At 42.5% G+C, this 22,025-nt stretch overlaps 1 protein-coding gene across 2 annotated transcripts in view; it reads left to right on the forward strand.

Annotated features, from left to right (window-relative positions):
• Positions 1-784: 784 nt before the first annotated feature.
• LOC127044932 (uncharacterized) overlaps positions 785-22,025 on the forward strand; it is a 46,116-nt gene continuing 24,875 nt past the window's right edge. Inside the window, exons 1-3 of one of the 2 annotated variants that reach the window (XM_050940245.1) lie at positions 785-968; positions 5,576-5,743; positions 19,499-19,596. In XM_050940245.1, coding sequence (XP_050796202.1) covers positions 821-968; positions 5,576-5,743; positions 19,499-19,596 — 414 coding nt within the window. In that variant the 5' untranslated portion in view covers positions 785-820. Of the gene's footprint in view, positions 969-3,379; positions 3,459-5,575; positions 5,744-19,498; positions 19,597-22,025 lie in introns of those variants that run through there. The other variant, XM_050940247.1, reaches the window with a different exon arrangement.

Raw genomic sequence — 22,025 nt, forward strand, 5'->3', positions numbered from 1 at the left:
ATACTGGAATAATTGTGTCTATAACTGAGGGTGGGCCCGGAAACCCAATAGGTACAACAGAGGGTGGGGCTGCACTGCTTTAACTTTCCTGGTATAATTAAAGTGACATAACCCTTTCATCAAGTAAAGGTGTCAGAGGGCAATACAAACAGAGATTAAAAACCAGCAATGCCTGTCTGACTCGCAAAGATTAATATTTAATCCCAGTCACTTTCCCTAGAGCTCATGAAGACTCACTGCCACCAATGTAGTGTCATGCAGTTGTTAACAGTGCCTAGTATAAAGATGGCACCTAAAGCAGCAACAGGGGGCAGTTCTTCCGGGGGTATTGACAGGGAGGGAGCACATTCTCCTGCTCTCTCACAGAGGCGGCCTGGAATAAGGGCTGGCACACCCAGTAGAAGACTGGACTCTGTATTTCCTGGCCCAAGGACAATCGCATGATCTGGGTCCAGGGGCTAACAATGGTCGATACTCCTATTACATGCCAGAGCTCAGCACCTACTGGCTCCATTTACAGCTGCCTCCTCAATGGCCCTCCGCGCCCCCGACAGCTGAAGCGGTGACTATCTTCTCTCAGGACAGCCTGCAACTTCAGTGGTGGTGAAACAAGGTGGGAACAACTGGACCGTGGCCATTCTAAAAGAGAGCAGAGATCAGCAGCTGCTCAAGCCACGTGGGAGCTGGTCAGTGCGTGCGTGTCACAGCTGGGTCTCGCTGCGCTGCGCCGCGCCTTGCGCGCTGGCACCATCCGAGTGCCTGGGGGCAGCGCTGCGCGGATCCTGGCTTCGGAATCGTGCTGCCGCCCGCGCTGGGGGGAATGTCCAGGCAGCTCATGCGCAACCCTGCGCGCCTCATCTTCAGCGAGGCCCTGGGCAGGAGCCAGGCGGCAACAGCAGCAGGTGCCTCTGCCAGGGAGACCAGCTCCTCCTCGGCCGCAGCAGGAGCAGGGACACCGGGAGACGAAGGTTTGTGTCCCTGCGTCCCCGGCAGAGGGCAGTGCTCACTGGGCTGCTGACGGGACAACACTGATGGGGAGGAGGGAGGCAGGGAGGATCAGCGCCGCAGCGGCGGCTGCTGCCGCACACCGGAGCGTGCGATGTGGAAGCGAAGTCGCCTGCCGACTCCTCCCGCGCATGGGAGCGGCAAAGCCACCCCGTGCCCTTCGCCGCAGTGCGAGAACCCACAGGGCAGCCTGCAGCCGGACCCTCCCCGCTGCTTCGCGCCTGCAGCCGCGCCCACATTGCTGGATTACAAGCGCTGTAAAGCGTCTCGGAGCCTGCGTGGTTTTTAGGAGGCCCCTCACCCCATGGCCCTTAGTAAATGCCACAGTTTAGGCGCTGATCAGTAATAACTCCCTTCGCGTCGAGGGCTTTGGGTCATATAAAATGTCCATTTCTAGGACTTATTATTCTTTTGGGGAGGATCAGCGTTAAATTCTGAGTAATGTGTCCCAATGTGGGAGCTGCGGATTGTAAGCTGATTTATAGGGGGCTCTGAGCAGTTTATTTATTAAACTTGAAAACCAAAATAGGAATTCTTGATTGTTTGGGGACCCAAGTTTTCATGTGTCTTGATGCCATTCCATTTCTTTTGTTGGAAATTTGACCTCAGCATGAAAAACAGCAGTGTACTGTATGCTGAAGACAATGGTCCTGATTTGGTGTTACCCTCTGCCTGCTTTTCCCCCTTAGAGAGCAGCTGATAGCCCACTTCAGCCAGGTTTATGGCCCCCTCGTGTCATCAGGGTGGCACAAAGCTGCTGAGTGTACCAGTGCATCTGACCTGATGGTGCATACAACAGAATGGAGACTAAAGGATAGCATCCTAGTTGGAGAGGTGATGTTTGCAGGACCTCTGTTTATGTTTCCTTCATGAGATAGATGCTTTGCCTAGAGAGAGAGAAGTCTTCACCTTGCACTGGACAAAGTGAAACTGTGATGAAAAAATGGTAAACGATACAGCAGGTTACTCAAGCTTCTTCTTTCTTAAAGAACTGCTATTGGATATAGTGCTCTACTGACTGAGTCCCATCACTAGCTTGCTGTTTCATTTTTGAATAGCAGTGAATTTCTTGATTCTCAAGCCCCATTCTGCTCTCTTCTCCAATCCCTATGCTTCATGAAGGGTGAAGTCCTGTTCTGAGACCTTAAGTGGGATTTGTGTGGGTCAGAGGATTTGTGCCGACTGATCACACAGTTGAATTTCACTCAGAAAGAGTCAAGCTTTAGAACTGTAGCTGGATGACCATGCATTTAAAATGAAATGCTATCTGTGCAGTTTGGGGTAGCTGTAGACTGCCATAAATATGTTTCATAAACTGTGAGAATAAAGGCTGATTTTACTTTAATCACCCTAGGAATGTAACAGTCCCTTGGAAGTGGAGTGTCTTATTGCTGTTGTTACACCCCAAGGGAAAAATCCTGGCTCATAATTGGCTAAAACAGTGATGTGATGAGTTAGTAGACTTCTGCTGTCTAGGCTCCTCAGCGGTGAGCAATATTGAGATCTAGAGCAGTATTAATCAATCAGATCACATATGTCAAACAAGTTTTTACTAGCCTCAAATGCAGCCTATCTGTCTCTAGCCGATCTGACAGCAGTTCTTATTTCTTTCAATATAAAATGTGTAACACCTATCCTGGACTCTAGGAGCCTATGCCAATAACTTAAAATAACTTTAGAAGCATAGCTAACAGCTTCTCCTGTACGCAAAATAACAATAAAATAAAGCCCCCCAAGTGCCCCTTCCTGCACAAACATCTTCCCTTATATCCCCCCAAACTTGTGTAAACAGATAACTATGCAGTATGCCCTGACTGTTCACAGACTCAGGTTGTTTTGGACCAATGGAGGAATTGGGTTCTAAAGCTGAGGGCTCCTCACAGCAAATATCCTGCTGGGAGACCCCCCCTTTCTCCTTTATATGGAAGAACCTCTGCAAATTACAGCTGTGGTAGTGTGGAACATGGAAAAATGTGATCTCTCAGGTCTAAAGGTCTTCCTGACTGTCCCATCAGAAGTGAATAACTGGGCCAGATCTTCAGCTTTTGTAAATCGGATTTGTTCTAGTGAGACCAGGGAAATGAAGCCAATTTACACCAGCTGAGAATCTGTCACATTTATTTTTCTGGACTTCAGGTCCCTATAGACTATGGCTTTAAAGGAAAAACTGTCACATTTTCAGTTACGTACGATGAAAATATTTAGAATTGTCATAAACAGATGGTTAAGGGTTAATGTCTCTTTTACCTGTAAAGGGTTAAGAAGCTCAGTAAACCTGGCTGACACCTGACCAGAGGACCAATGGGGGACAAGATACTTTCAAATCTTGGCGGAAGGAAATCTTTGTTTGTGCTTTTTGTTTTGTTCGTTCTTCGCTCTCAGGACTGAGAGGGACAGGACATCATTCTGGGCTTTCCCAATCTTTCTGAATCAGTCTTTCATGTTTAAAAATTGTAAGTAATAGCCAGGCAAGGTGGATTAGTCTTATGTTTGTTTTCTCAACTTGTAAATGGTTCTTTTGCTGGAAGGATTTTTACCTCTGTTTGCTGTAACTTTGAATCTAAGGATAGAGGGGAGGGTCCCTCTAGTCTATATGAATCTGAGTACCCTGTAAAGCATTTTCCATCCTGATTTTACAGAGATAATTTTTACTTTTTGTTTTTTTAATTAAAAGCTTTCTTTTTAAGAACCTGATTGATTTTTCCTTGTTTCAAGATCCAAGGAATTTGGATCGGTGTGAAGCCTCTCAAGGCAACCCAGGGAGGGGAAAGTCTGGGGGGAAAATGAGGGGGATGGTTAATTTTTCCTTGTTTTAAGACCCAAGGGGTTTGGATCTGGGTTCCCCAGGGAAGGTTTTGGGGGAACAGAAAGTGTGCCAGACACTAAATTCTGGCTGGTGGCAGCGTACCAGACCTAAGCTAGTAATTAAGCTTAGAAGTGTTCATGCAGGTCCCCACTTTTTGTACTCTAAAGTTCAAAGTGGGGGAAAACCCTTGACAAGAATATATGTAAAATTGCAAGTACTGAGCCAAATTCTGCGCTTAGTTTCATTGCTGCTGTTCTGGAATATCTCATTGTAAATTCATGCAGTGCCTAGAATCCTCAGCTATGACTGAGACCCCATTGTACTGGGTACAGTACTCACACTTAGAAGAAACCCCAGAGAGTAAATAATCCAACTTCTTACACTGAGAGCGGAATTGGACTCCTTGGTTTCCTATCTTTGTAGAAAGAGAGAGTTACTGTATCTTGAGGTAAATATGATTATTTACAGGAGTACTTGTGGCACCTTAGAGACTAACCAATTTATTTGAGCATAAGCTTTCGTGGGCTGCAGCCCACTTTGGATGCATGGAATGGAACATATATTGAGGATATATATATTCACATACAGAGAGCATGAAAAGGTGGGAGTTGTCAAGAGTTGGTAAGACAACTCCCACCTTTTCATGCTCTCTGTATGCAGGGCCGGTTCAACAATTTTCGCCGCCCCAAGCAGCGCACCGAATTGCCACCATGGACGGCGGGGGCAGTTCATGTGCGCTTAGGGTGGCAGGCGCGTTTCCGCAGCGGCGGCAATTCAGCAGCAACTTCTGTGTTCAGCTGAAGCCATCGCTGACAGCTAAACATAGAAGCTGCTGCCGAATTGCTGCCACAATGGAAACGCGCGTGCTGCCCTAAGGGCACACGGACTGCCCCCGCTGTCCGTGGTGGCAATTCGGTGCGCTGCTTGGGGGCAAAACAACAGGGCCTGCCGCCCCTGGCAGATTGCCGCCCCAAGCACCAGCTTGAAATGCTGGTGCCTGGAGCCGGCCCTGTCTGTATGTGTATATATATCTCCTCAATATATGTTCCATTCCATGCATCCGAAGAAGTGGGCTGTAGCTCATGAAAGCTTATGCTCAAATAAATTTGTTAGTCTCTAAGGTGCCACAAGTACTCCTGTCTTCTTTGCGGATACAGACTAACACGGCTGCTACTCTGAAACCTGTCATGATTATTTACTACTTTCAACAATTAATCTTGTTAGTTATCTAATTAGAAGTTAATGTTTATTGTAAAATGGGTTACTGAGGGCAGTTTTAAGCAACCTGATTGCCTGCTTTGCTTAACATTAATTCTGTAGAAATTACTTGTACCTCCAATACCAGTTGAAACTACCTCTTGCATTTAAAAAGAACTTTTTTCCTTCATTTTTTAGCAATAACAATGATACCACCGCTCATTTCACCCAGAAGAGTGATGCCCTAGCTGTGCTTGAGACTGTCCGCTCTTCACAGCTGGTCTTTGTTATTAATTCTCAGGAAATATATTCTGTCCTTATTTACTGTTGCTTAAATACAAGCCTGGCAAAGATACTATATATTAAAATGTTTAAAAATGTTCATGAAGGAATGATGTAAGTGGTAAAAATAATATGTTGGATTTACCTCTGTTTATTTTAAATGTCTCTGTCATCTAATAATAAAACATTTTAAGCCTTTCAGACCCCCTTTTTAATGTATTAATGGCTTACTAAAAAGAATGTAAGTATACTTTACGCTGATTGTTTTTCTTCTCCCCCACACAGGGAAGAAAAATGTAGTCACTGAAAGACATGGAACCATCATGACAATTGGGATTAACAGGCCAGAAGCCAGGAATGCTGTGAATCAGGAGACTGCAGCAATGCTTCTTCAGGCGTTCACCTCATTTGAAGATGATACCTCACTAACTGTCGCTGTACTTCACGGAATAGGTGAGATTTGTTTTAGCCCTGGCTGGAATCCTACCCCCACCCCACCCCCCCACACACAGCGGGTGGTCACCAGGCTGTTATAATTAGACCCAATGTTTGAATCTAACATGCTTTCCAGCCATCTGGGTCTGGACAGAGTCCAGTCACTGTCTGACTGAGCCTCTAGGGCATGCTCCTGGCAAGCAGACTCCCTGTCTGGCCCTCTTCTTGGGATGTGGGACGACTCAGTGTACTTGTCCTCAGCCTCAAGACCAGTGCTGAAACTCCCCTGCTGTCTGTGCGTGGTTTCCTCATAGCTCTAGTTTATAGTTTAACTCTTTGGGGACACGTGGCAGTTAAAGTAGGGAACACAGACTTTATAAAGGAACTTCTTAAACATGTATACTTTACTCATAGACCGCACAGCAGAATTACAGGCAAAACAATGAACACATTAATGCAATTCCTCTCCTGCCCCCTAGAGGCCAGAGTCCTCACTGCTTCTGAGAATTTTTAGGGTTTTGGTCGGTTTCTTCGTGAGAAGGGAAAGCCTGTTCTGTGCCCACTTCTCCAGCTGTGTCCTCTATTTCTTGTGGCAGGCTGACTGTCTTGCCCAAAGTACTCATCTCCTTTTAAAAAGCAATCTGTAACATCTTTATTTTTTCTGTCCTTGTGCTGGGGCTTTTCTATGCCCCAATCCCCCAAGGCTTGCTAGGCAAAGAGTTTTTAAAACTCAGTGGTTCTGCTTGTAACAACCTCCATTGGCCATTCAGGGCAAAGCTATTCAGTTGTTGATGGCCCTATTTGACTTCTCCAGACATAGTTTGTTCACTTCATGGCAGGTCCCAGCCACCAAATGGATGATCTAATTCACAATGGCTGTTACAACAATAAATGATACTAGGGATTTATATGTTGACCCAAACATATTTCCCAAACTGTCACAAGGCTGTTCTCTTCTCCTGAGATTAATCTTCTAAGTTCTGAAAAAAATGGAATATTAATTTCTACAAAGATGTCTGGTACGCAGCTCTAACTTGTTTGAATGGTAGGTGATGAAAAAGCCTTCTTGAGTTTATTTAACCCATGCATGTCTCCTTATCAATCTAAACACACGACTGAATAAATGATTAGTGAAGTATGATTTACGTCCAAAAGCATGATTCTGCAAACACTTGCACACATGAGTAACTTTATACCCATGAATAACTTGTATGTAAAATCTTTGTAGGATCAAAGTTAATTAGGGTCCTGCTCCTTCAGACTCACAGGTATGAAAATTTTTTTTTTTTGGGGGGACTCATGCTATACTTTCACAGACAGTGAAGTGGACACTGATTTTTTGGATGCCTTGTATTTTGTGCGCCCAGCTTGAGACATGTTGGTCATGAACTTCAGAGGTGCTGCTCACACCTCTGATGCTCATGCTGACTTCCAGAGGAGCTGTGAATACTCAACACTTTGGAAAATCAGTCCGAAGTTGTCTCAGGCTTGGCATTCAAACATGGAGGAACCCAAAATAAATGACCACTGTTGAACATTTTGGCAATGGTATACCTTCACAGGCAGTGAAGTGGTTAATTATAACCTGATTTTGGTCAGAATCTCTTTTCTCTGATAAACATCACTGTTTATATTGCTGTCTTTTCAGCAATAGCAGCTGTTCCCAGATGCTGCCAGGCTTTATTACTCATGGTTTCTTGACTGTGTCAATGCACATGTTCACTTATACACTGAACGTAAAGTTATGAAGAGGTGAAATATTTTAGATACGACTAACTGAATTCATTTGATGCTTGTTGTAAAATGTGTCCTTGAGTAATAGTTGTTTATAAACTAAAAAGAAACTCTAGAGACAAATTCCTGTTTTTGTTCTTTGAAATATGTATAATATCATGACAATTATGCTTGAGGGTCAGATACCCAGCTGGTATAAATCAACATAGCTCCATTGATTTTCATTAACTGAGAATCTGGCTGTTGGAGGTTTTTTACTGTAATTATACTGCTCAGGTGCTGTGTGACTTTTGAGAAATCTTTTATATTTGAGACTATTCTCTAGGTGACAAAAAAAAAAGATGACTTATTTTGCCCAATACAAATGACTTATTGTGCCCACAGACTAGGGTAAGACAAGGAACATGTATTTGAAAATCAAAACAGGAAATGAGAACATGGCATATTATTTAAGATGCATGTGCAGTTTTTTCTTGCTTTATTCATTTATCTTGGAAGCGCTGCAGTTGAATTTAGGATGACTGAGACATAAAATCCAGCACTTGGGGGGAAAAAAAACCCCACTCTAAACTTCAAAGAGTATATGAAAGTACTTGTGTGACTTGTCAGATGGAGGTAGCAAAATAAGAAGAGGCCAAATAAAAATAGTGTCTCATTTTTGAGAGAAGACATTTATTTTTCTCAGGGGAGGAACAGGTCAAATACCCAACCTGCCATTAGAGTTTTGTATTTGAAGATTGTCACACTTTTCCAAACCAAGCAGGTAGTTTCCTAGATCAGCCTTCACTTTGACATGGCCTATAATAAGATTTAGCTGGCTGAATTAATTAGTTTGTATTTTCTTTAACTTAATCTGTCATCCCTGGCCCAGATCCACTAAGTTTTTAATCAATGACACTCAGTCTTCCAGGAATGAGTTATCAAAGGCAACTGGGCTTGTGGACTTCTCTGTGGTACACCGCTACCTCGATATAACGCCACTCGATATAACACAAATTCAGATATAATGCGGTAAAGCAGTGCTCCGGGGGAGGAGGTCTGCAAGTTCAATATAACATGGTTTCACCTATAAGATTTTTTGGCTCCCAAGGACAGCGTTATATCGAGGTAGAGGTGTATTTATTTAATTTATGCTAGTGTATGTAATGATTGAGCTCTTAGATGTGTATGGTTCAGCAAGAACAGACTCACCCATTTTGCAAGAAAACTCTTATTCACTGCAAGAAAAACTCACTGGGCCAAATTCACCCCTGGTGTTTCTTCACTGATTTCAGTAGAGTTGCAGAGGGTATAGACTCATAGACTCATAGGTCAGAAGGGACCAATCTGATCATCTAGTCTGACCTCCTGCACAAGGCAGGCCACAGAACCCCACCCCTCCAATTTTATAACAACCCCTATCCCAGGACCGAGTTATTGAAATCCTCAAAAATGGTTTGAAGACCTCAAGCTGCAGGGAAACCACCAGCAAGCGACCCGTGCCCCACGCTGCAGGGGAAGGCGAAAAACCTCCAGGGCACCTGCCAATCCGCCCTGGAGGAAAATTCCTTCCCGACCCCAAATATGGCGATCAGCTAAACCCTGAGCATGTGGGCAAGAGTCACCAGCCAGCACCCAAGAAGGAATTCTCCGCAGCAACTCAGTACCCATCGCATCCAACATCTCCCCGCAGACCATTGAGCAGACCTGTCTGGTGGTAAGTCAAGATCAATTGCCCAAATTAACGATCCTATCATAACATCCCCTCCATATACTTATCAAGCTTTGTCTTAAAGCCAGGAAAGTCTTTTGCCCCCACTACTTCCCTCGGAAGGCTATTCCAGAACTTCACTCCCCTAATGGTCAGAAACCTTCGTCTAATTTCAAGTCTAAACTTCCTAATATCCAGTTTATACCCATTCGTCCTCGTGCCTACATTAGTACTAAACTTAAATAATTCCTCTCCCTCCCTAACGTTAACCCCCTTGATATATTTATATAGAGCGAGCATATCCCCCCTCAGCCTTCTTTTGGCCAGGCTAAACAAGCCAAGCTCTTTGAGTCTCCTTTCATAAGGCAGTTTTTTCCATTCCTCGGATCATCCTCGTAGCCCGTCTCTGAACCTGTTCCAGTTTGAATTCATCCTTCTTGAACATGGGACACCAGAACTGCACACAGTATTCCAGATGGGGTCTCACCAACGCCTTATATAACGGTACTAACACCTCCTTGTCCTTGCAGGAAATACCCCGCCTGATGCATCCCAAAATCGCATTTGCTTTTTTAACAGCCGTATCACATTGGCGACTCATAGTCATCCTGCTATCAACCAGTACCCCAAGGTCCTTCTCCTCCTCCGTCGCTTCCAACTGATGCGCCCCCAACGTATATCCAAAATTCTTATTATTAATTCCTAAATGCATGACCTTGCACTTTTCACTGTTGTATTTCATCCTATTTCTATTACTCCAGTTTACAAGGTGGTTCAGATCTTCCTGAATAGTATCCCTGTCCTCCTCCGTGTTAGCAATACCCCCCAGCTTCGTGTCATCCGCAAACTTTAGTAGCACATTCCCGCTCTTTGTGCCAAGGTCAGTAATAAAAAGGTTAAATAAGATCGGTCCCAAAACCGATCCTTGAGGGACTCCACTGGTGACCTCCTTCCAGCCCGACAGTTCACCTTTCAATACGACCCTCTGGAGTCTCCCCTTTAACCAGTTCCTTATCCACCTTACAACTTTCATATTCACTCCCATCTTTTCAAATTTAACTAACAGCTCCCCGTGCGGAACCGTGTCGAACGCCTTACTGAAATCTAGGTAAATTATATCTACCGCATTTCCTTTATCTAAGTAATCCGTCACCTTCTCAAAGAAGGAGATCAGATTGGTTTGGCACGATCTACCTTTAGTAAATCCGTGTTGCAATTCGTCACAATTACCATTGACCTCTATGTCCTTAACTACTTTCTCCCTTAAAATTTTTTCCAAGACCTTACATACTACAGACGTCAAGCTAACAGGCCTATAATTACCCGGATCGCTCTTATTCCCTTTCTTAAAAATAGGAACTACATTAGCAATCCTCCAGTCATACGGCACAACCCCCGAGTTTATCGATTGCTTAAAAATTATCGCTAACGGGCTCGCAATTTCACGCGCCAGTTCCTTTAATATCCTCGGATGGAGATTGTCCGGGCCCTCCGACTTCGTCCCATCGAGCTGTTCAAGTACGGCCTCTACCTCAGTTGCCGTAATATCCACTTCCATATCCACATTCCCGTTTATCATCCCTCCATCATCGCAAGGTTCCTCACTAGTCTTATTATGACTTTGGTTTATTGGCTCTGTTCATACATCTCATAGTTTCTCTAGCCTCACTCTTCTCACTTCTCAGTCTGCCTTTATATGATTCCTCTCACTCAGCATCCTAACTCCCAAACCAACTATCAGCACAAAAGCAATGACTGTCCTATCACTCACTGGGCGCTACCATGTGTTACAGGCAAACACTTTTATATTCCTTGTCCTTCTGGTGTCTTTTGAAAAAACAAGATTTTTAAAAGTGACTTGTGATTATTATTATCATTGTTGGTGCTTCAAACTTCAGGTGTCCAAAATTGAGATACTATAAAGGGACTTAGCCTTCAGAAAGTGCTGAGCCCACTTTCTGAAAATCAGGCCCCTTTAAAGTATTGCAAGTCAGGCACCCAAAAATTGAGGCACTCAGAATCACAAGTCGCTTTTGAAAACTTCACCCTAGGGTTTTTGTTTGTTTGTTTTTGTTTTTTTTTTAACCTGTCCCCTATCTCCAGACTGATGGTCATTTGGCTGCATAATACTTAATACATACAGAATACATGCTAACAATGCTAATACATACTTACTGTTAATACATGACAGTTCTTATTCAAATATAAAAGAGGTGCTAGGCTGGAGTCAATGGTACTACTGAAGTCCTGGGAAAATTACAGAAAGTGGTGTAGACTAAAAAAAGGAAAGTTGTGTGTATATTTCAAAGCTTTACATCCCTAGCACATATACATGGGTTACTTATGCCACCCTGACTGATTTAACAGAGAGAATTAGAACATTGAATTCTGCAGCCTTGTACAGTGGTTCCATCTGTTAAACTTTATCATCAGGGAGCTTCTTGCTCTGTGGCCTTTTATGTTTTAGAGATAGCAAGGGATTTCTGTCCATCATACAGTGGAATATTAAAGTAGATGTGGTGGGCTGCAGTGTTTTGATTTTTCATCATGCTGGAGCAGCAAGCAGCAGTTCCAGCACTCTGCAGTACGATACCGCCGTCATGCAAGAAATGGTCTGAATTCACTCTTTCAGCTGCGGGAAGCTGTGTGGAGGAGGCACACTTTCAGTGATAAGAAAGTGGAGGGGGTGGAAGGGCGAATAGGTTTTTGGCATGCACTGGTGAGAACCCTGGAAGTGAATTCTTGTTTACTTTGCCTTCAATTTCTTTTAAATGACGCATCCTTATAGAATGCAGCCTTTATTCAGTATTTAATCATAACATTGGCATCTGCAAAGGAAGAGAATATGGAGGGTTACTAAAAAGTCAGTGCAGTGCTGATATTAGACCAGGATCTTCATTCAGTGCCAAAAGACCAATCTCTTCATTTTCTTTCACCATCAAAAGATTTTTATTTCTATGTTTACTTTTTAAGAAGCTATTTCATAATCTCAGCTAGCATATGATACCACTGTCTAGTCTTGCCACAGCCCAAATGATTATAAATATGCAACTTGTGGCCTGCGGGCACCTATGTGAGATTAGGTGGCCTTGCTGCTCTTCATAGAACCTCAGATTTAAATATAGGAATAACATGTATTGTATTAGGTGACATAAAGGCAAATTCTTCGCACACACTCCTTTGAGGAGGTGGAGTGGCCTGCCTGCAGTGGGACTTGTGTGGTTCTCCGGGGCTGGAGTGGGGCTGGGCTCCATGCCATAGGCATGAACCTTTTGTGCCTTACAAAGCCAATCTTCCTGGAAGCACACTGTGCCCCAGTACATGGGGGAGGAGTAGGAGGTTTGCTAGTTGATCCCAGGCTACATGGCTCTACTGGGCCTTCTTAAGGGAGTTTGTGCTGCAGAGATTATGGTAGCTTTGAGATTGCAGTGGTGGGCATGAAGTAGTTTTAGTTGCTGCTCACAGCTGTGAGAGAATCTTCTTCTCCCTCCTGCCCTCGGCTCCCATAGAACTAAGATCAGGAGAGTTAGTGCAGGGTAGAGATTTTTTTCTTTAAAGTCCATTTCTGGAATAGTGAACACCACCAGTGTCGCCCTCTCTTTTCCCCAAGGACCTTTTGATCTGCGATAGGTAAAAGCTGATGGTGTATTCTGAAGTAACTTGATGTTTTCTCTTGTTTGTTTGAAAACTGAGATGCAAACAGGACTAAACTACCAAACTGTAAACACTACTGTATTAATATAGCTCTGAGTGCAATAACTTGTCATACTACACTGCAGAAAGCTGTCCTTGTGTCTCATTCACAAATGATTTTGTCTTGGGAGACAGTCTTGGGAGATCTTTCAGGGTCTCTTTCAGCATTCATAGCAGAGTTGTTCTTGTTCCTCATACCCATTAAAGGAGGTTAATTTTTAAAACAAAATTACTTTGCACTTATTTATCTTCAATATTCATCTCCCCAATATTAAATGTGTTTTGAAAATTGTCATGGAGATGCTTAACTTACACAGCTTCACATAAACTATTTTATTGGATAAAGTATTGGAGAGCTAATGACAATCATTTGGTTTATGTTAAGAGTATTTAATACCCACTATTACATGCTATTGCATTGACTAATGATTTGGACCATAAAACAGAAATTGGTTTTGCAGCATCCCTTGGAGGAATCTTACAGAAAGTTTAGAGGTTGTGGCTAGAACATATGTTTTAACCTAGTTTTAGTATAATTGGGTCCAGTCCACACTGGCTGGCCAAACTGGCTTACAGCCCAGTTCAGCCACAACCATTTTTAAGACCTGCTTCACCACAACTGTTAAACACTGTTATCTGGCTTTTGCAGAAAGGGCTTTAATTCATATTCAGGGTCATGCTTCTACAGCCGTGATTTGGGAAATTTCCTCAACCAGAACATGGATTGTTTGATTCAAACATGTATGAAACTTTTCTCCCAAGAGTTCATTTTCTGACATGGATTTCTTTTAGATTCCTAGACTTGATATTTCCTTCCTCTCATTCACACAGCTAATTTGAATGAAAAGAGAGTTTAATTTTGTGTCAGTGTGTTGTGTAACTCCTAGGTGAATATAGCACTTAACGAAAATGTCATTCTTCGTTATCTTCTAACCATAGCTCAGTCTGGATTTTGAGTAGCAATATGTGTCTCTACAGTAGTTGTTGGCTTTCCACATTCAATGACTGCCCCTTTCTCATATCTCACAATAACTGCCTTCATGAGAGAGCTTCTCCATATTCATTTATTAGTCAGGTGTCTAACCCTTCTTTGGGAACTAACTTTCATCCTGAGTTACTATATTTTCCTCCTTTCAGGCTTCTGCATTAACTGCTGTCATGCAGCCTTTCTTGTAAGGGAAACACTACCTTAGTTCATCTTGTTCAATTAGATTATTGAATGTTATCAAGAGATCATCACATTATTGCCTATTTTTTTCTCTCTTCCTTCCAGATTCTTTACCAAGGAGGTTTTGAAGTTCCAACAAAATCATCTCAAAATTAAAGGGCAAATTCTGCCCGGCCTTATGTGAGTGCACAGTGTGGGTGAGGCCACAAATATCCTCTCCCCACTCTTCCACTACCCTGGCAAGGCCCAACCTAAATTGCACTCCTTGTGCTTAGGGGAGTGATAAGATTGCTCCATCCTTCCTCGCAGTGTACATGCTGCCCCAGAGGGTACAGGGACTAGACAGGGTCATGACTGTATCCCTGCACACTGACTACGGGAGCTCCCTGTAGCATGTATAGCAGCATGCATGCTATCTCTGTACACACAGGAAGACTGTTATCTCTGAGGCAAATGCCTCTTGGGTGTTCTCTCTGGGGCAGTGTGGCTCTGCAGTGCCCTCCCAATGCAGGGCTGTGCCGATAAGGCACAATTAAGCCCTTTATCTGCTTTTGTTCCCTGTCATCATTTATGAAGAATGACTTCACCAATGGACAAAATAAAAAGAGACTTCAGCTTCACTCTAAACCTGTTCTTTTTTCATCAATTGGCTCTGCTGTTTGTAGCCTACATTCCCAAATTGTGGTCTGCTGTTCATGTGAGATGTCATCTCTCTTACTGTTGTTGTTATTTATTATTTGAATTTTCATAGCCACTTTGAATCAGGAGATCTGCTACCTAAACTCCCCCTTTCTGCTTTCTCTAGGCATTGCTGCCTGGCATGGACACTTTTTTCCACAGAGCAATTCAGAACATCTGTGTCCATTCTCTCCCTGTGTTGCTTTACTGTTGATAACAAATAGGATTCGTAGAAGTGATCCCATTAAAGAGAAAACAGGCTGATTTATCAGTAAATGAAGTTCTCTGACAAGTTTATCTTCTCCACACACTCATAGGCTCCCTCCTTCTCCTTGTTGCTTCAGATCTTAAATTCAAATCTCAATCCACAAACCTGAGGGACAGATTTCTCAACTGCTGAATATTGATTTAGCTCCATTGACATTAATGGAGGACTGGATGAGGATATGGTCCTGAGTTGGTGATGTTAGCCCAATTCTTGAAAAAGAACTGTTTGCTTGAGATGGCTGTCTCTCAAGCAAACTGGGATAGCTCAGTGGTTTGAGCATTGGCTTGCTAAACCCAGGGCTGTGAGTTCAATCCTTGAGGGGACCACTTAGGGATATGGGGCAAAAATTGGTCCTGCTAGTGAAGGTAGGGGGCTGGACTCAATGACCTTTTGAGGTCCCTTCCAGTTCTAGGAGATTGGTATATCTCCAGTTGTTACCTTTTATTACCTTTATGTTGAAATGCACACTAAAGCTTTCTAAGTCTATTTCAAAAGGGGGAACTATGCGAAAATGAGGGGGTTAGTTAAACAGAAGTTAAAAGGTACAGTGACTAAAGTGAAATCCCTGCAAGCTGCATGGGTGCTTTTTAAAGACACTATAATAGAGGCCCAACTTCAATGTATACCCCAAATTAAGAAACACAGTAAAAGAACTAAAAAAGAGCCACCATAGCTTAACAACCATGTAAAAGAAGCAGTTAGAGAGAAAAAGACTTCCTTTAAAAGTGGAAGTCAAATCCTAGAGAGGCAAATAGAAAGGAGCATAAACACTGCCAAGTTAAGTGCAAGATTATAATAAAAGCCAAAGAGGAGTTTGAAGAACGGCTAGCCAAAAACTCCAAAGGTAATAACAAAATGTTTAAGTACATCAAAAGCAGGAAGCCTGCTAAACAACCAGTGGGGCCCCTTGATGATCGAGGTACAAAAGGAGTGCTTAAAGATGATAAAGTAATTGCGGAGAAACTAAATGGATTCTTTGTTTCAGTCTTCACAGCTCAGGATGTTACCTGAGCTGGCTTTTGTAGGTGACAAATCTGAGGAACTGTCACAGATTGAAGTGTCACTAGAGGAGGTTTTGGAATTAATTGATAAACTCAACATTAACAAGTCACTGGGACCAGATGGCATTCACCCAAGAGTTCTGAAAGAACTCAAATGTGAATTTGCGGAACTATTAACTAAGATTTGTAACCTGTCCTTTAAATCGGCTTCGGTACCCAATGACTGGAAGTTAGCTAATGTAACGCCAATATTTAAAAAGGGCTCTAGAAGTGATCCCGGCAATTACAGACCGGTAAGTCTAACGTCAGTACCGGGCAAAGTAGTTGAAACAATAGTTAAGAATAAAATTGTCAGACACATAGAAAAACATAAACTGTTGAGCAATAGTCAACATGGTTTCTGTAAAGGGAAATCGTGTTTACTAATCTATTAGAGTTCCTTGAAGGGATCAACAAACATGTGGAAAAGGGGGATCCAGTGGACTTAGTATACTTAGATTTCCAGAAAGCCTTTGACAACGTCCCTCACCAAAGGCTGTTACATAAATTAAGCTATCATGGGATAAAAGGGAAGGTCCTTTCATGGATTGAGAACTGGTTAAAAGACAGGGAACAAAGGGTAGGAATTAATGGTAAATTCTCAGAATGGAGAGGGGTAACTAGTGGTGTTCCCCAAGGGTCTGTCCTAGGACCAATCCTATTCAGTTTATTCATAAATGATCTGGAGAAAGGGGTAAACAGTGAAGTGGCAAAGTTTGCAGATGATACTAAACTGCTCAAATTAGTTAAGACCAAAGCAGACTGTGAAGAACTTCAAAAAGATCTCACAAAACTAAGTGATTGGGCAACAAAATGGCAAATGAAATTTAATGTGGATAAATGTAAAGTAATGCACATTGGAAAAAATAACCACAACTATACATACAATATGATGGGGGCTAATTTAGCTACAATGAGTCAGGAAAAAGATCTTGGAGTCATCGTGGACAGTTCTCTGAAGATGTCCACGCAGTGTGCAGAGGCGGTCAAAAGGGGATAGAGAATAAGACTGAGAATATATTATTGCCCTTATATAAATCCATGGTACGCCTACATCTCAAATACTGTGTACAGATGTGGTCTTCTCACCTCAAAAAAGATATACTGGCACTAGAAAAGATTCAGAAAAGGGCAACTAAAATGATTAGGGGTTTGAAGAGGGTCCCATATGAGGAAAGATTAAAGAGGCTAGGACTCTTCAGCTTGGAAAAGAGGAGACTAAGGGGGATATGATAGAGATATATAAAATCATGAGTGATGTGGAGAAAGTGGATAAGGAAAAGTTCTTTACTTATTCCCATAATACAAGAACTAGGGGTCACCAAATGAAATTAATAGGCAGCAGATTTAAAACAAATAAAAGGAAGTTCTTCTTCACGCAGCGCACGGTCAACTTTTGGAACTCCTTACCTGAGGAGGTTGTGAAGGCTAGGACTATAACAGCGTTTAAAAGAGAATTGGATAAATTCATGGTGGTAAAGTCCATAAATGGCTATTAGCCAGGATGGATAAGGAATGGTGTCCCTAGCCTCTGTTTGTTAGAGGATGGAGATGGATGGCAGGAGAGAGATCACTTGATCATTGCCTGTTAGGTTCATTCCCTCTGGGGCACCTGGCATTGGCCACTGTCGGTAGACAGATACTGGGCTAGATGGACCTTTGGTCTGACCCAGTACGGCCATTCTTATGTTCTTGTGTTCCATGGATCTCACATCCTATGTACTGATACATGTGCTTATCCAAATAATGTGCCTCTATGAAGGAAATAAACCATTTGGAGAATTAACCTACATTACTACACCTCTACCCTGATATAACACGAATTCGGATAAAACGTGGTAAAGCAGCGCTCTGGGGGGCAGGGCTGCATGCTCCAGGGGATCAAAGCAAGTTTGATATAACGCAGTTTCACCTATAACGTGGTAAGATTTTGTGGCTCTCGAGGACAGCGTTATATCAGGGTAGAGGTGTATTAAGAAGTCTTTCCACCTCATTAGTGATGTAACTCAACAGTACTGGGTGAGCCGTAGTCTAGTCAATAGAAACAATGACATTAAAAGAATGTTGAGATTCCAAAGGGAAGCACTCAGGTTGTGAGATGGTAAAACTAAGGTTGCCTGGACAATTTTTTACTCTGCTCCTTTTGTGCATGTTAATGTTTTAAAATATGACAGCCACTAGCTTTCAAACAAATGGTTCAATGTCTTTTTCAAAGTATCAGAGGGGTAGCCGTGTTAGTCTGGATCTGTAAAAGCAGCAAAGAATCCTGTGGCACCTTATAGACTAACAGACATTTTGGAGCATGACGAAGGAGTATTCACCCACGAAAGCTCATGCTCCAAAACATCTGTTAGTCTATAAAGTGCCACAGGATTCTTTGCTGCTTTTTCAAAGTACAATCTTATGGACACATTTGGCATGTTGTAGCCTTTCAGGCAGTGGGTACTGTTGGGCCTTATATTGTTTTGCAAATTTCTCAGAATATCTACAAATTTTTTCTTCTGCCATCTTAGATATGCTTTACACCCTCTTCAAGGCCTTTTTGTGCTGCCAGAGTGATGAAAAGGACATTAGTATAAACAAGAATCAGATCCTTTGTCTTCACTGACTTACCTTTATACAACTGAAAAAGACAGGTATAATGGAAGAGATACATCCTGTTGAGATATCATTAAAATGTATGAGTCAGATCTTTAGCTGGTGTAAATTGGTACAACTATACTGATTTCAATTAATCTATACCAATTAGTGTCAGCTGAAGATCTGGCCCTATGTCTGTAATAAGAACAATAATTATTATTTTTTGTACCACCCTAGGATATATAACCAGGACTCCATTAAGTCTTACACTTAACAACAATATTAACTTCAACATGAATCAGAAAAATTTAAAGGTAGAATAAATGAAGAACCTAGATCCAGAAAGCTATTTAGGCTCCTAAATTCCATTTAAATCAGTAGAAGTTAAGGGACTAAATACTTTTGTGGATCTAGGCCTAAGTGTCTCTCATAAAACTGGATGGATCTACTATACATTATACGCCACTTTGGGCTGGCACAATGTGCCCTGAAACCAGCTTCACTGGGTAGGGAGCTGAAAATGACCTCTTGAGAATGGGAAATTTTCATGCACCTTTGACAATAGGTGTGACTACACCTTCACTATCAATAATCCCATTTGAAAGTTGTAGCGAAATGCTGCTGTTGCTAAATGGATGGACAGAAATATAGATATGATGTTTGTCTTAGATATATGTATACATTTTCTGATCCAGAGCTGTTCCTTAGATGTGTGTAAAAATTGTCTGATGCACATTTTCAGCATAGCTTTCAGGGTGAAATAAGCTTCTGAATAAAAGAAAATGGTGCCTTGAGCCACCCCAAAAGCAGCTCTTGGACAAACCTCAAGGAAAAAATGTGAGTATTTGGAGCTCCACTGACCCCACACTGATGCTTTCCTGAATTCATCACTGCGGAGTCTAATTTTTGTGGTGTTTTGTAGGAGGTAATTTCTGTGCTGGTTATGATTTGAAAGAGCTGGCCCACAACCCAACCTCAATAAAATTGGAACAAGATGTCACCAAAGGTCCTGGTCCCATGGTACGTACTTGGAAACAGAACTGTGCAGCATGGAGAGGTTTTTGCAATTCAGTGAAACTAAAGTCAATTTTCGTGGCTTGAAATTGCTGCAGGACCATATCATTGTGTTTCAGTTGTTTTGCTATATGTGTGAGAGGCAGCTGTTTTGTTTTTAACAAACAAGAAAACTTTAAAATCTTGATTTATGGAAACAAGTGACAAATTTCTGTTAACTTGCAGACACCAAAAACAGGAAAAAATACTTGTCTTCTTTGAAGCTAACTAAAATTAAATGGGATTGTTTCCCCCAAATGAAAAGTAGGCGTTGAGTTATGATGCATCACTTCCCAGACATCTTGGAAATTATATGTACTGTACCCTCTGTTTATATAAATATGAATTACATGATTGTGTGCACAGGGTCATTTGTAGTTCAAATGAAAATACAGTAGGCAGAGACTGTTGAGGGATAGACAGTATACACAGATCTACTATTAACTATTTTCCAGCATGGTATATCAAACATTTTTTGGTAAAGAAAACTTCGGCCCAGTGTCATATGTAGGTATTTGAGTCATGTCTGGAAAGCTGGATTTTCACCAATGTTAATATGATCCCAGTCATTCTCCATTTGCATGGTATCTCTGCCATGAAGACTTTGGTGCAGGAGTTCACAGTTTTGCTCAGAAACAGACAGATTCTTCTGACTTCATAAGCATTCTGCCTCCTAAAAATGAATATCTTTATATTCGTACGTGCTGTGGCTGGTGGTAGGGGAGTGGTCCATATGAAAACATAAGAACTTCAGGTACACCAGGGAGGTTTGCTAGAGATGGACCACTTGTAAGGTGGATGTGTTAGGTAAGTGTTTTATTTTCAGTATGTTAGATGGCTCTGCTCAATGCTTTGAACATCACTTTATATGGGCACACAGAGACTTACTGTATATACTTGATCATAAGCCGGTTCGTTTATAAGCTGACCCCCCCCCCCCAAGATGGATAAGTAAAAATGAGAAATTTTTATGACCCATTCATAAGCCAACCCTATAATTCAGGGGTCAGCAAACTTTGGCTCCCGGGCCATCAGCATAAGCCACTGATGGGCCAAGATGATTTGTTTACCTCGAGCGTCTGCAGGCACGGAAGTAAACCTAATTAAACAGTGTCCCAGCACACCAGCTGCTTACCCCGACGGGCCGGGACAGCAACTGGTGGGGAAATGTGGGGTTTTTTTGGGGGGGAGAGAGCGGGAGGTCAGGGGAGTAACCCCTGTGTCCATTCCCTACATAACCCAACCCCTAGCCTGGGACCCCCACACTATCCCCATCCCATCCCTTCCCACCTTATCTGGGGAGGGCCACACCGGGCGGCGCGGCTGCAGCATGCTCCAGCGGGCTGGGTGGCATGGCCACACCCTGCTCTGGGGTGCGGGGCTGAGCGGTGCAGCTGCGTCGGATGCTGTGGGGAGAGCAGCGTGGCCAGAAGCGGAGAGACTCTGGCCCCTCCTCTTCCCTTCTGCCTCTGCTGCCTTTTCTTGCTCCCTATGGTGGGGGGAGGGACTGTGCCCCACCTCTCCCTCTCCATACCTGTTCATAAACCGACCCCCTTCTCTGGTGCTTCCCTTTTTTACTAAATAAATTCGGCTTATGAACGAGTATGTACGGTATGTGTTTCCATATACAGCACATTTGCCAGAAGTACATTAATGGTGATGTATTGATAAAATCCGTAGTCTCAGAAAACAAAATGTTGAATTAGATACTTGGGTATCAGAATTCATTCACCATACATTGAGTCGGTTTTGTTCTTATCTTAGATAGTATGAAGGTCAATAAAGTTACTAGGCTTCTCTGGTTGAGACGATATCAAGGTATCAGTCTCACAGGATAGAGTAGTGCATATTCCTGTCTGAAGTTTGCTGCTGCTTCTCATATCTGTAAATTTATTTAGCATTTGGACAGATGAGGGTGTATAACTCAAATAGAATGAAATCTTTTTTTCCTGAAAGTTGTTATTCTAGAGTCTTTTTGAGAATCTTGTCTGAGACTCAACATATACAAGCAAAGTAATCCTACTGTTTGAATTGTGTTCATGAAAGAGTAGTGATTTGAGTGGGTGAATAGCTTGTTTAACTGTGCCTCAATTTCTCCATCTTTATAATATAAATAACAAAACTTATTAGCTCTTTTAAAGGAATTTGAGGTCCTCTGGTGAAAGATGTGGTTTAAGTACAACATGTTTTTAAAAGACAGCCACAGAAGCAATAGGTCACAGTATGCAGTCCTCTGTCTTTCACTTGCTGAGTCCAGTAGTCTCTGAGGCATGTCTTTGTATTAACACTAACAGCCGTGGGTTACATTTGGTCTGTTAGCAAACTGACTACTTCTCTAAATTACTGATGCTTGATCCTTTAATACAGTCCTAATATGCATAATTATGGCATTCAAA

The sequence above is a fragment of the Gopherus flavomarginatus genome, chromosome 2 (genome assembly GCF_025201925.1).
Source record: "Gopherus flavomarginatus isolate rGopFla2 chromosome 2, rGopFla2.mat.asm, whole genome shotgun sequence".
Lineage (NCBI taxonomy): Eukaryota > Metazoa > Chordata > Testudines > Testudinidae > Gopherus > Gopherus flavomarginatus.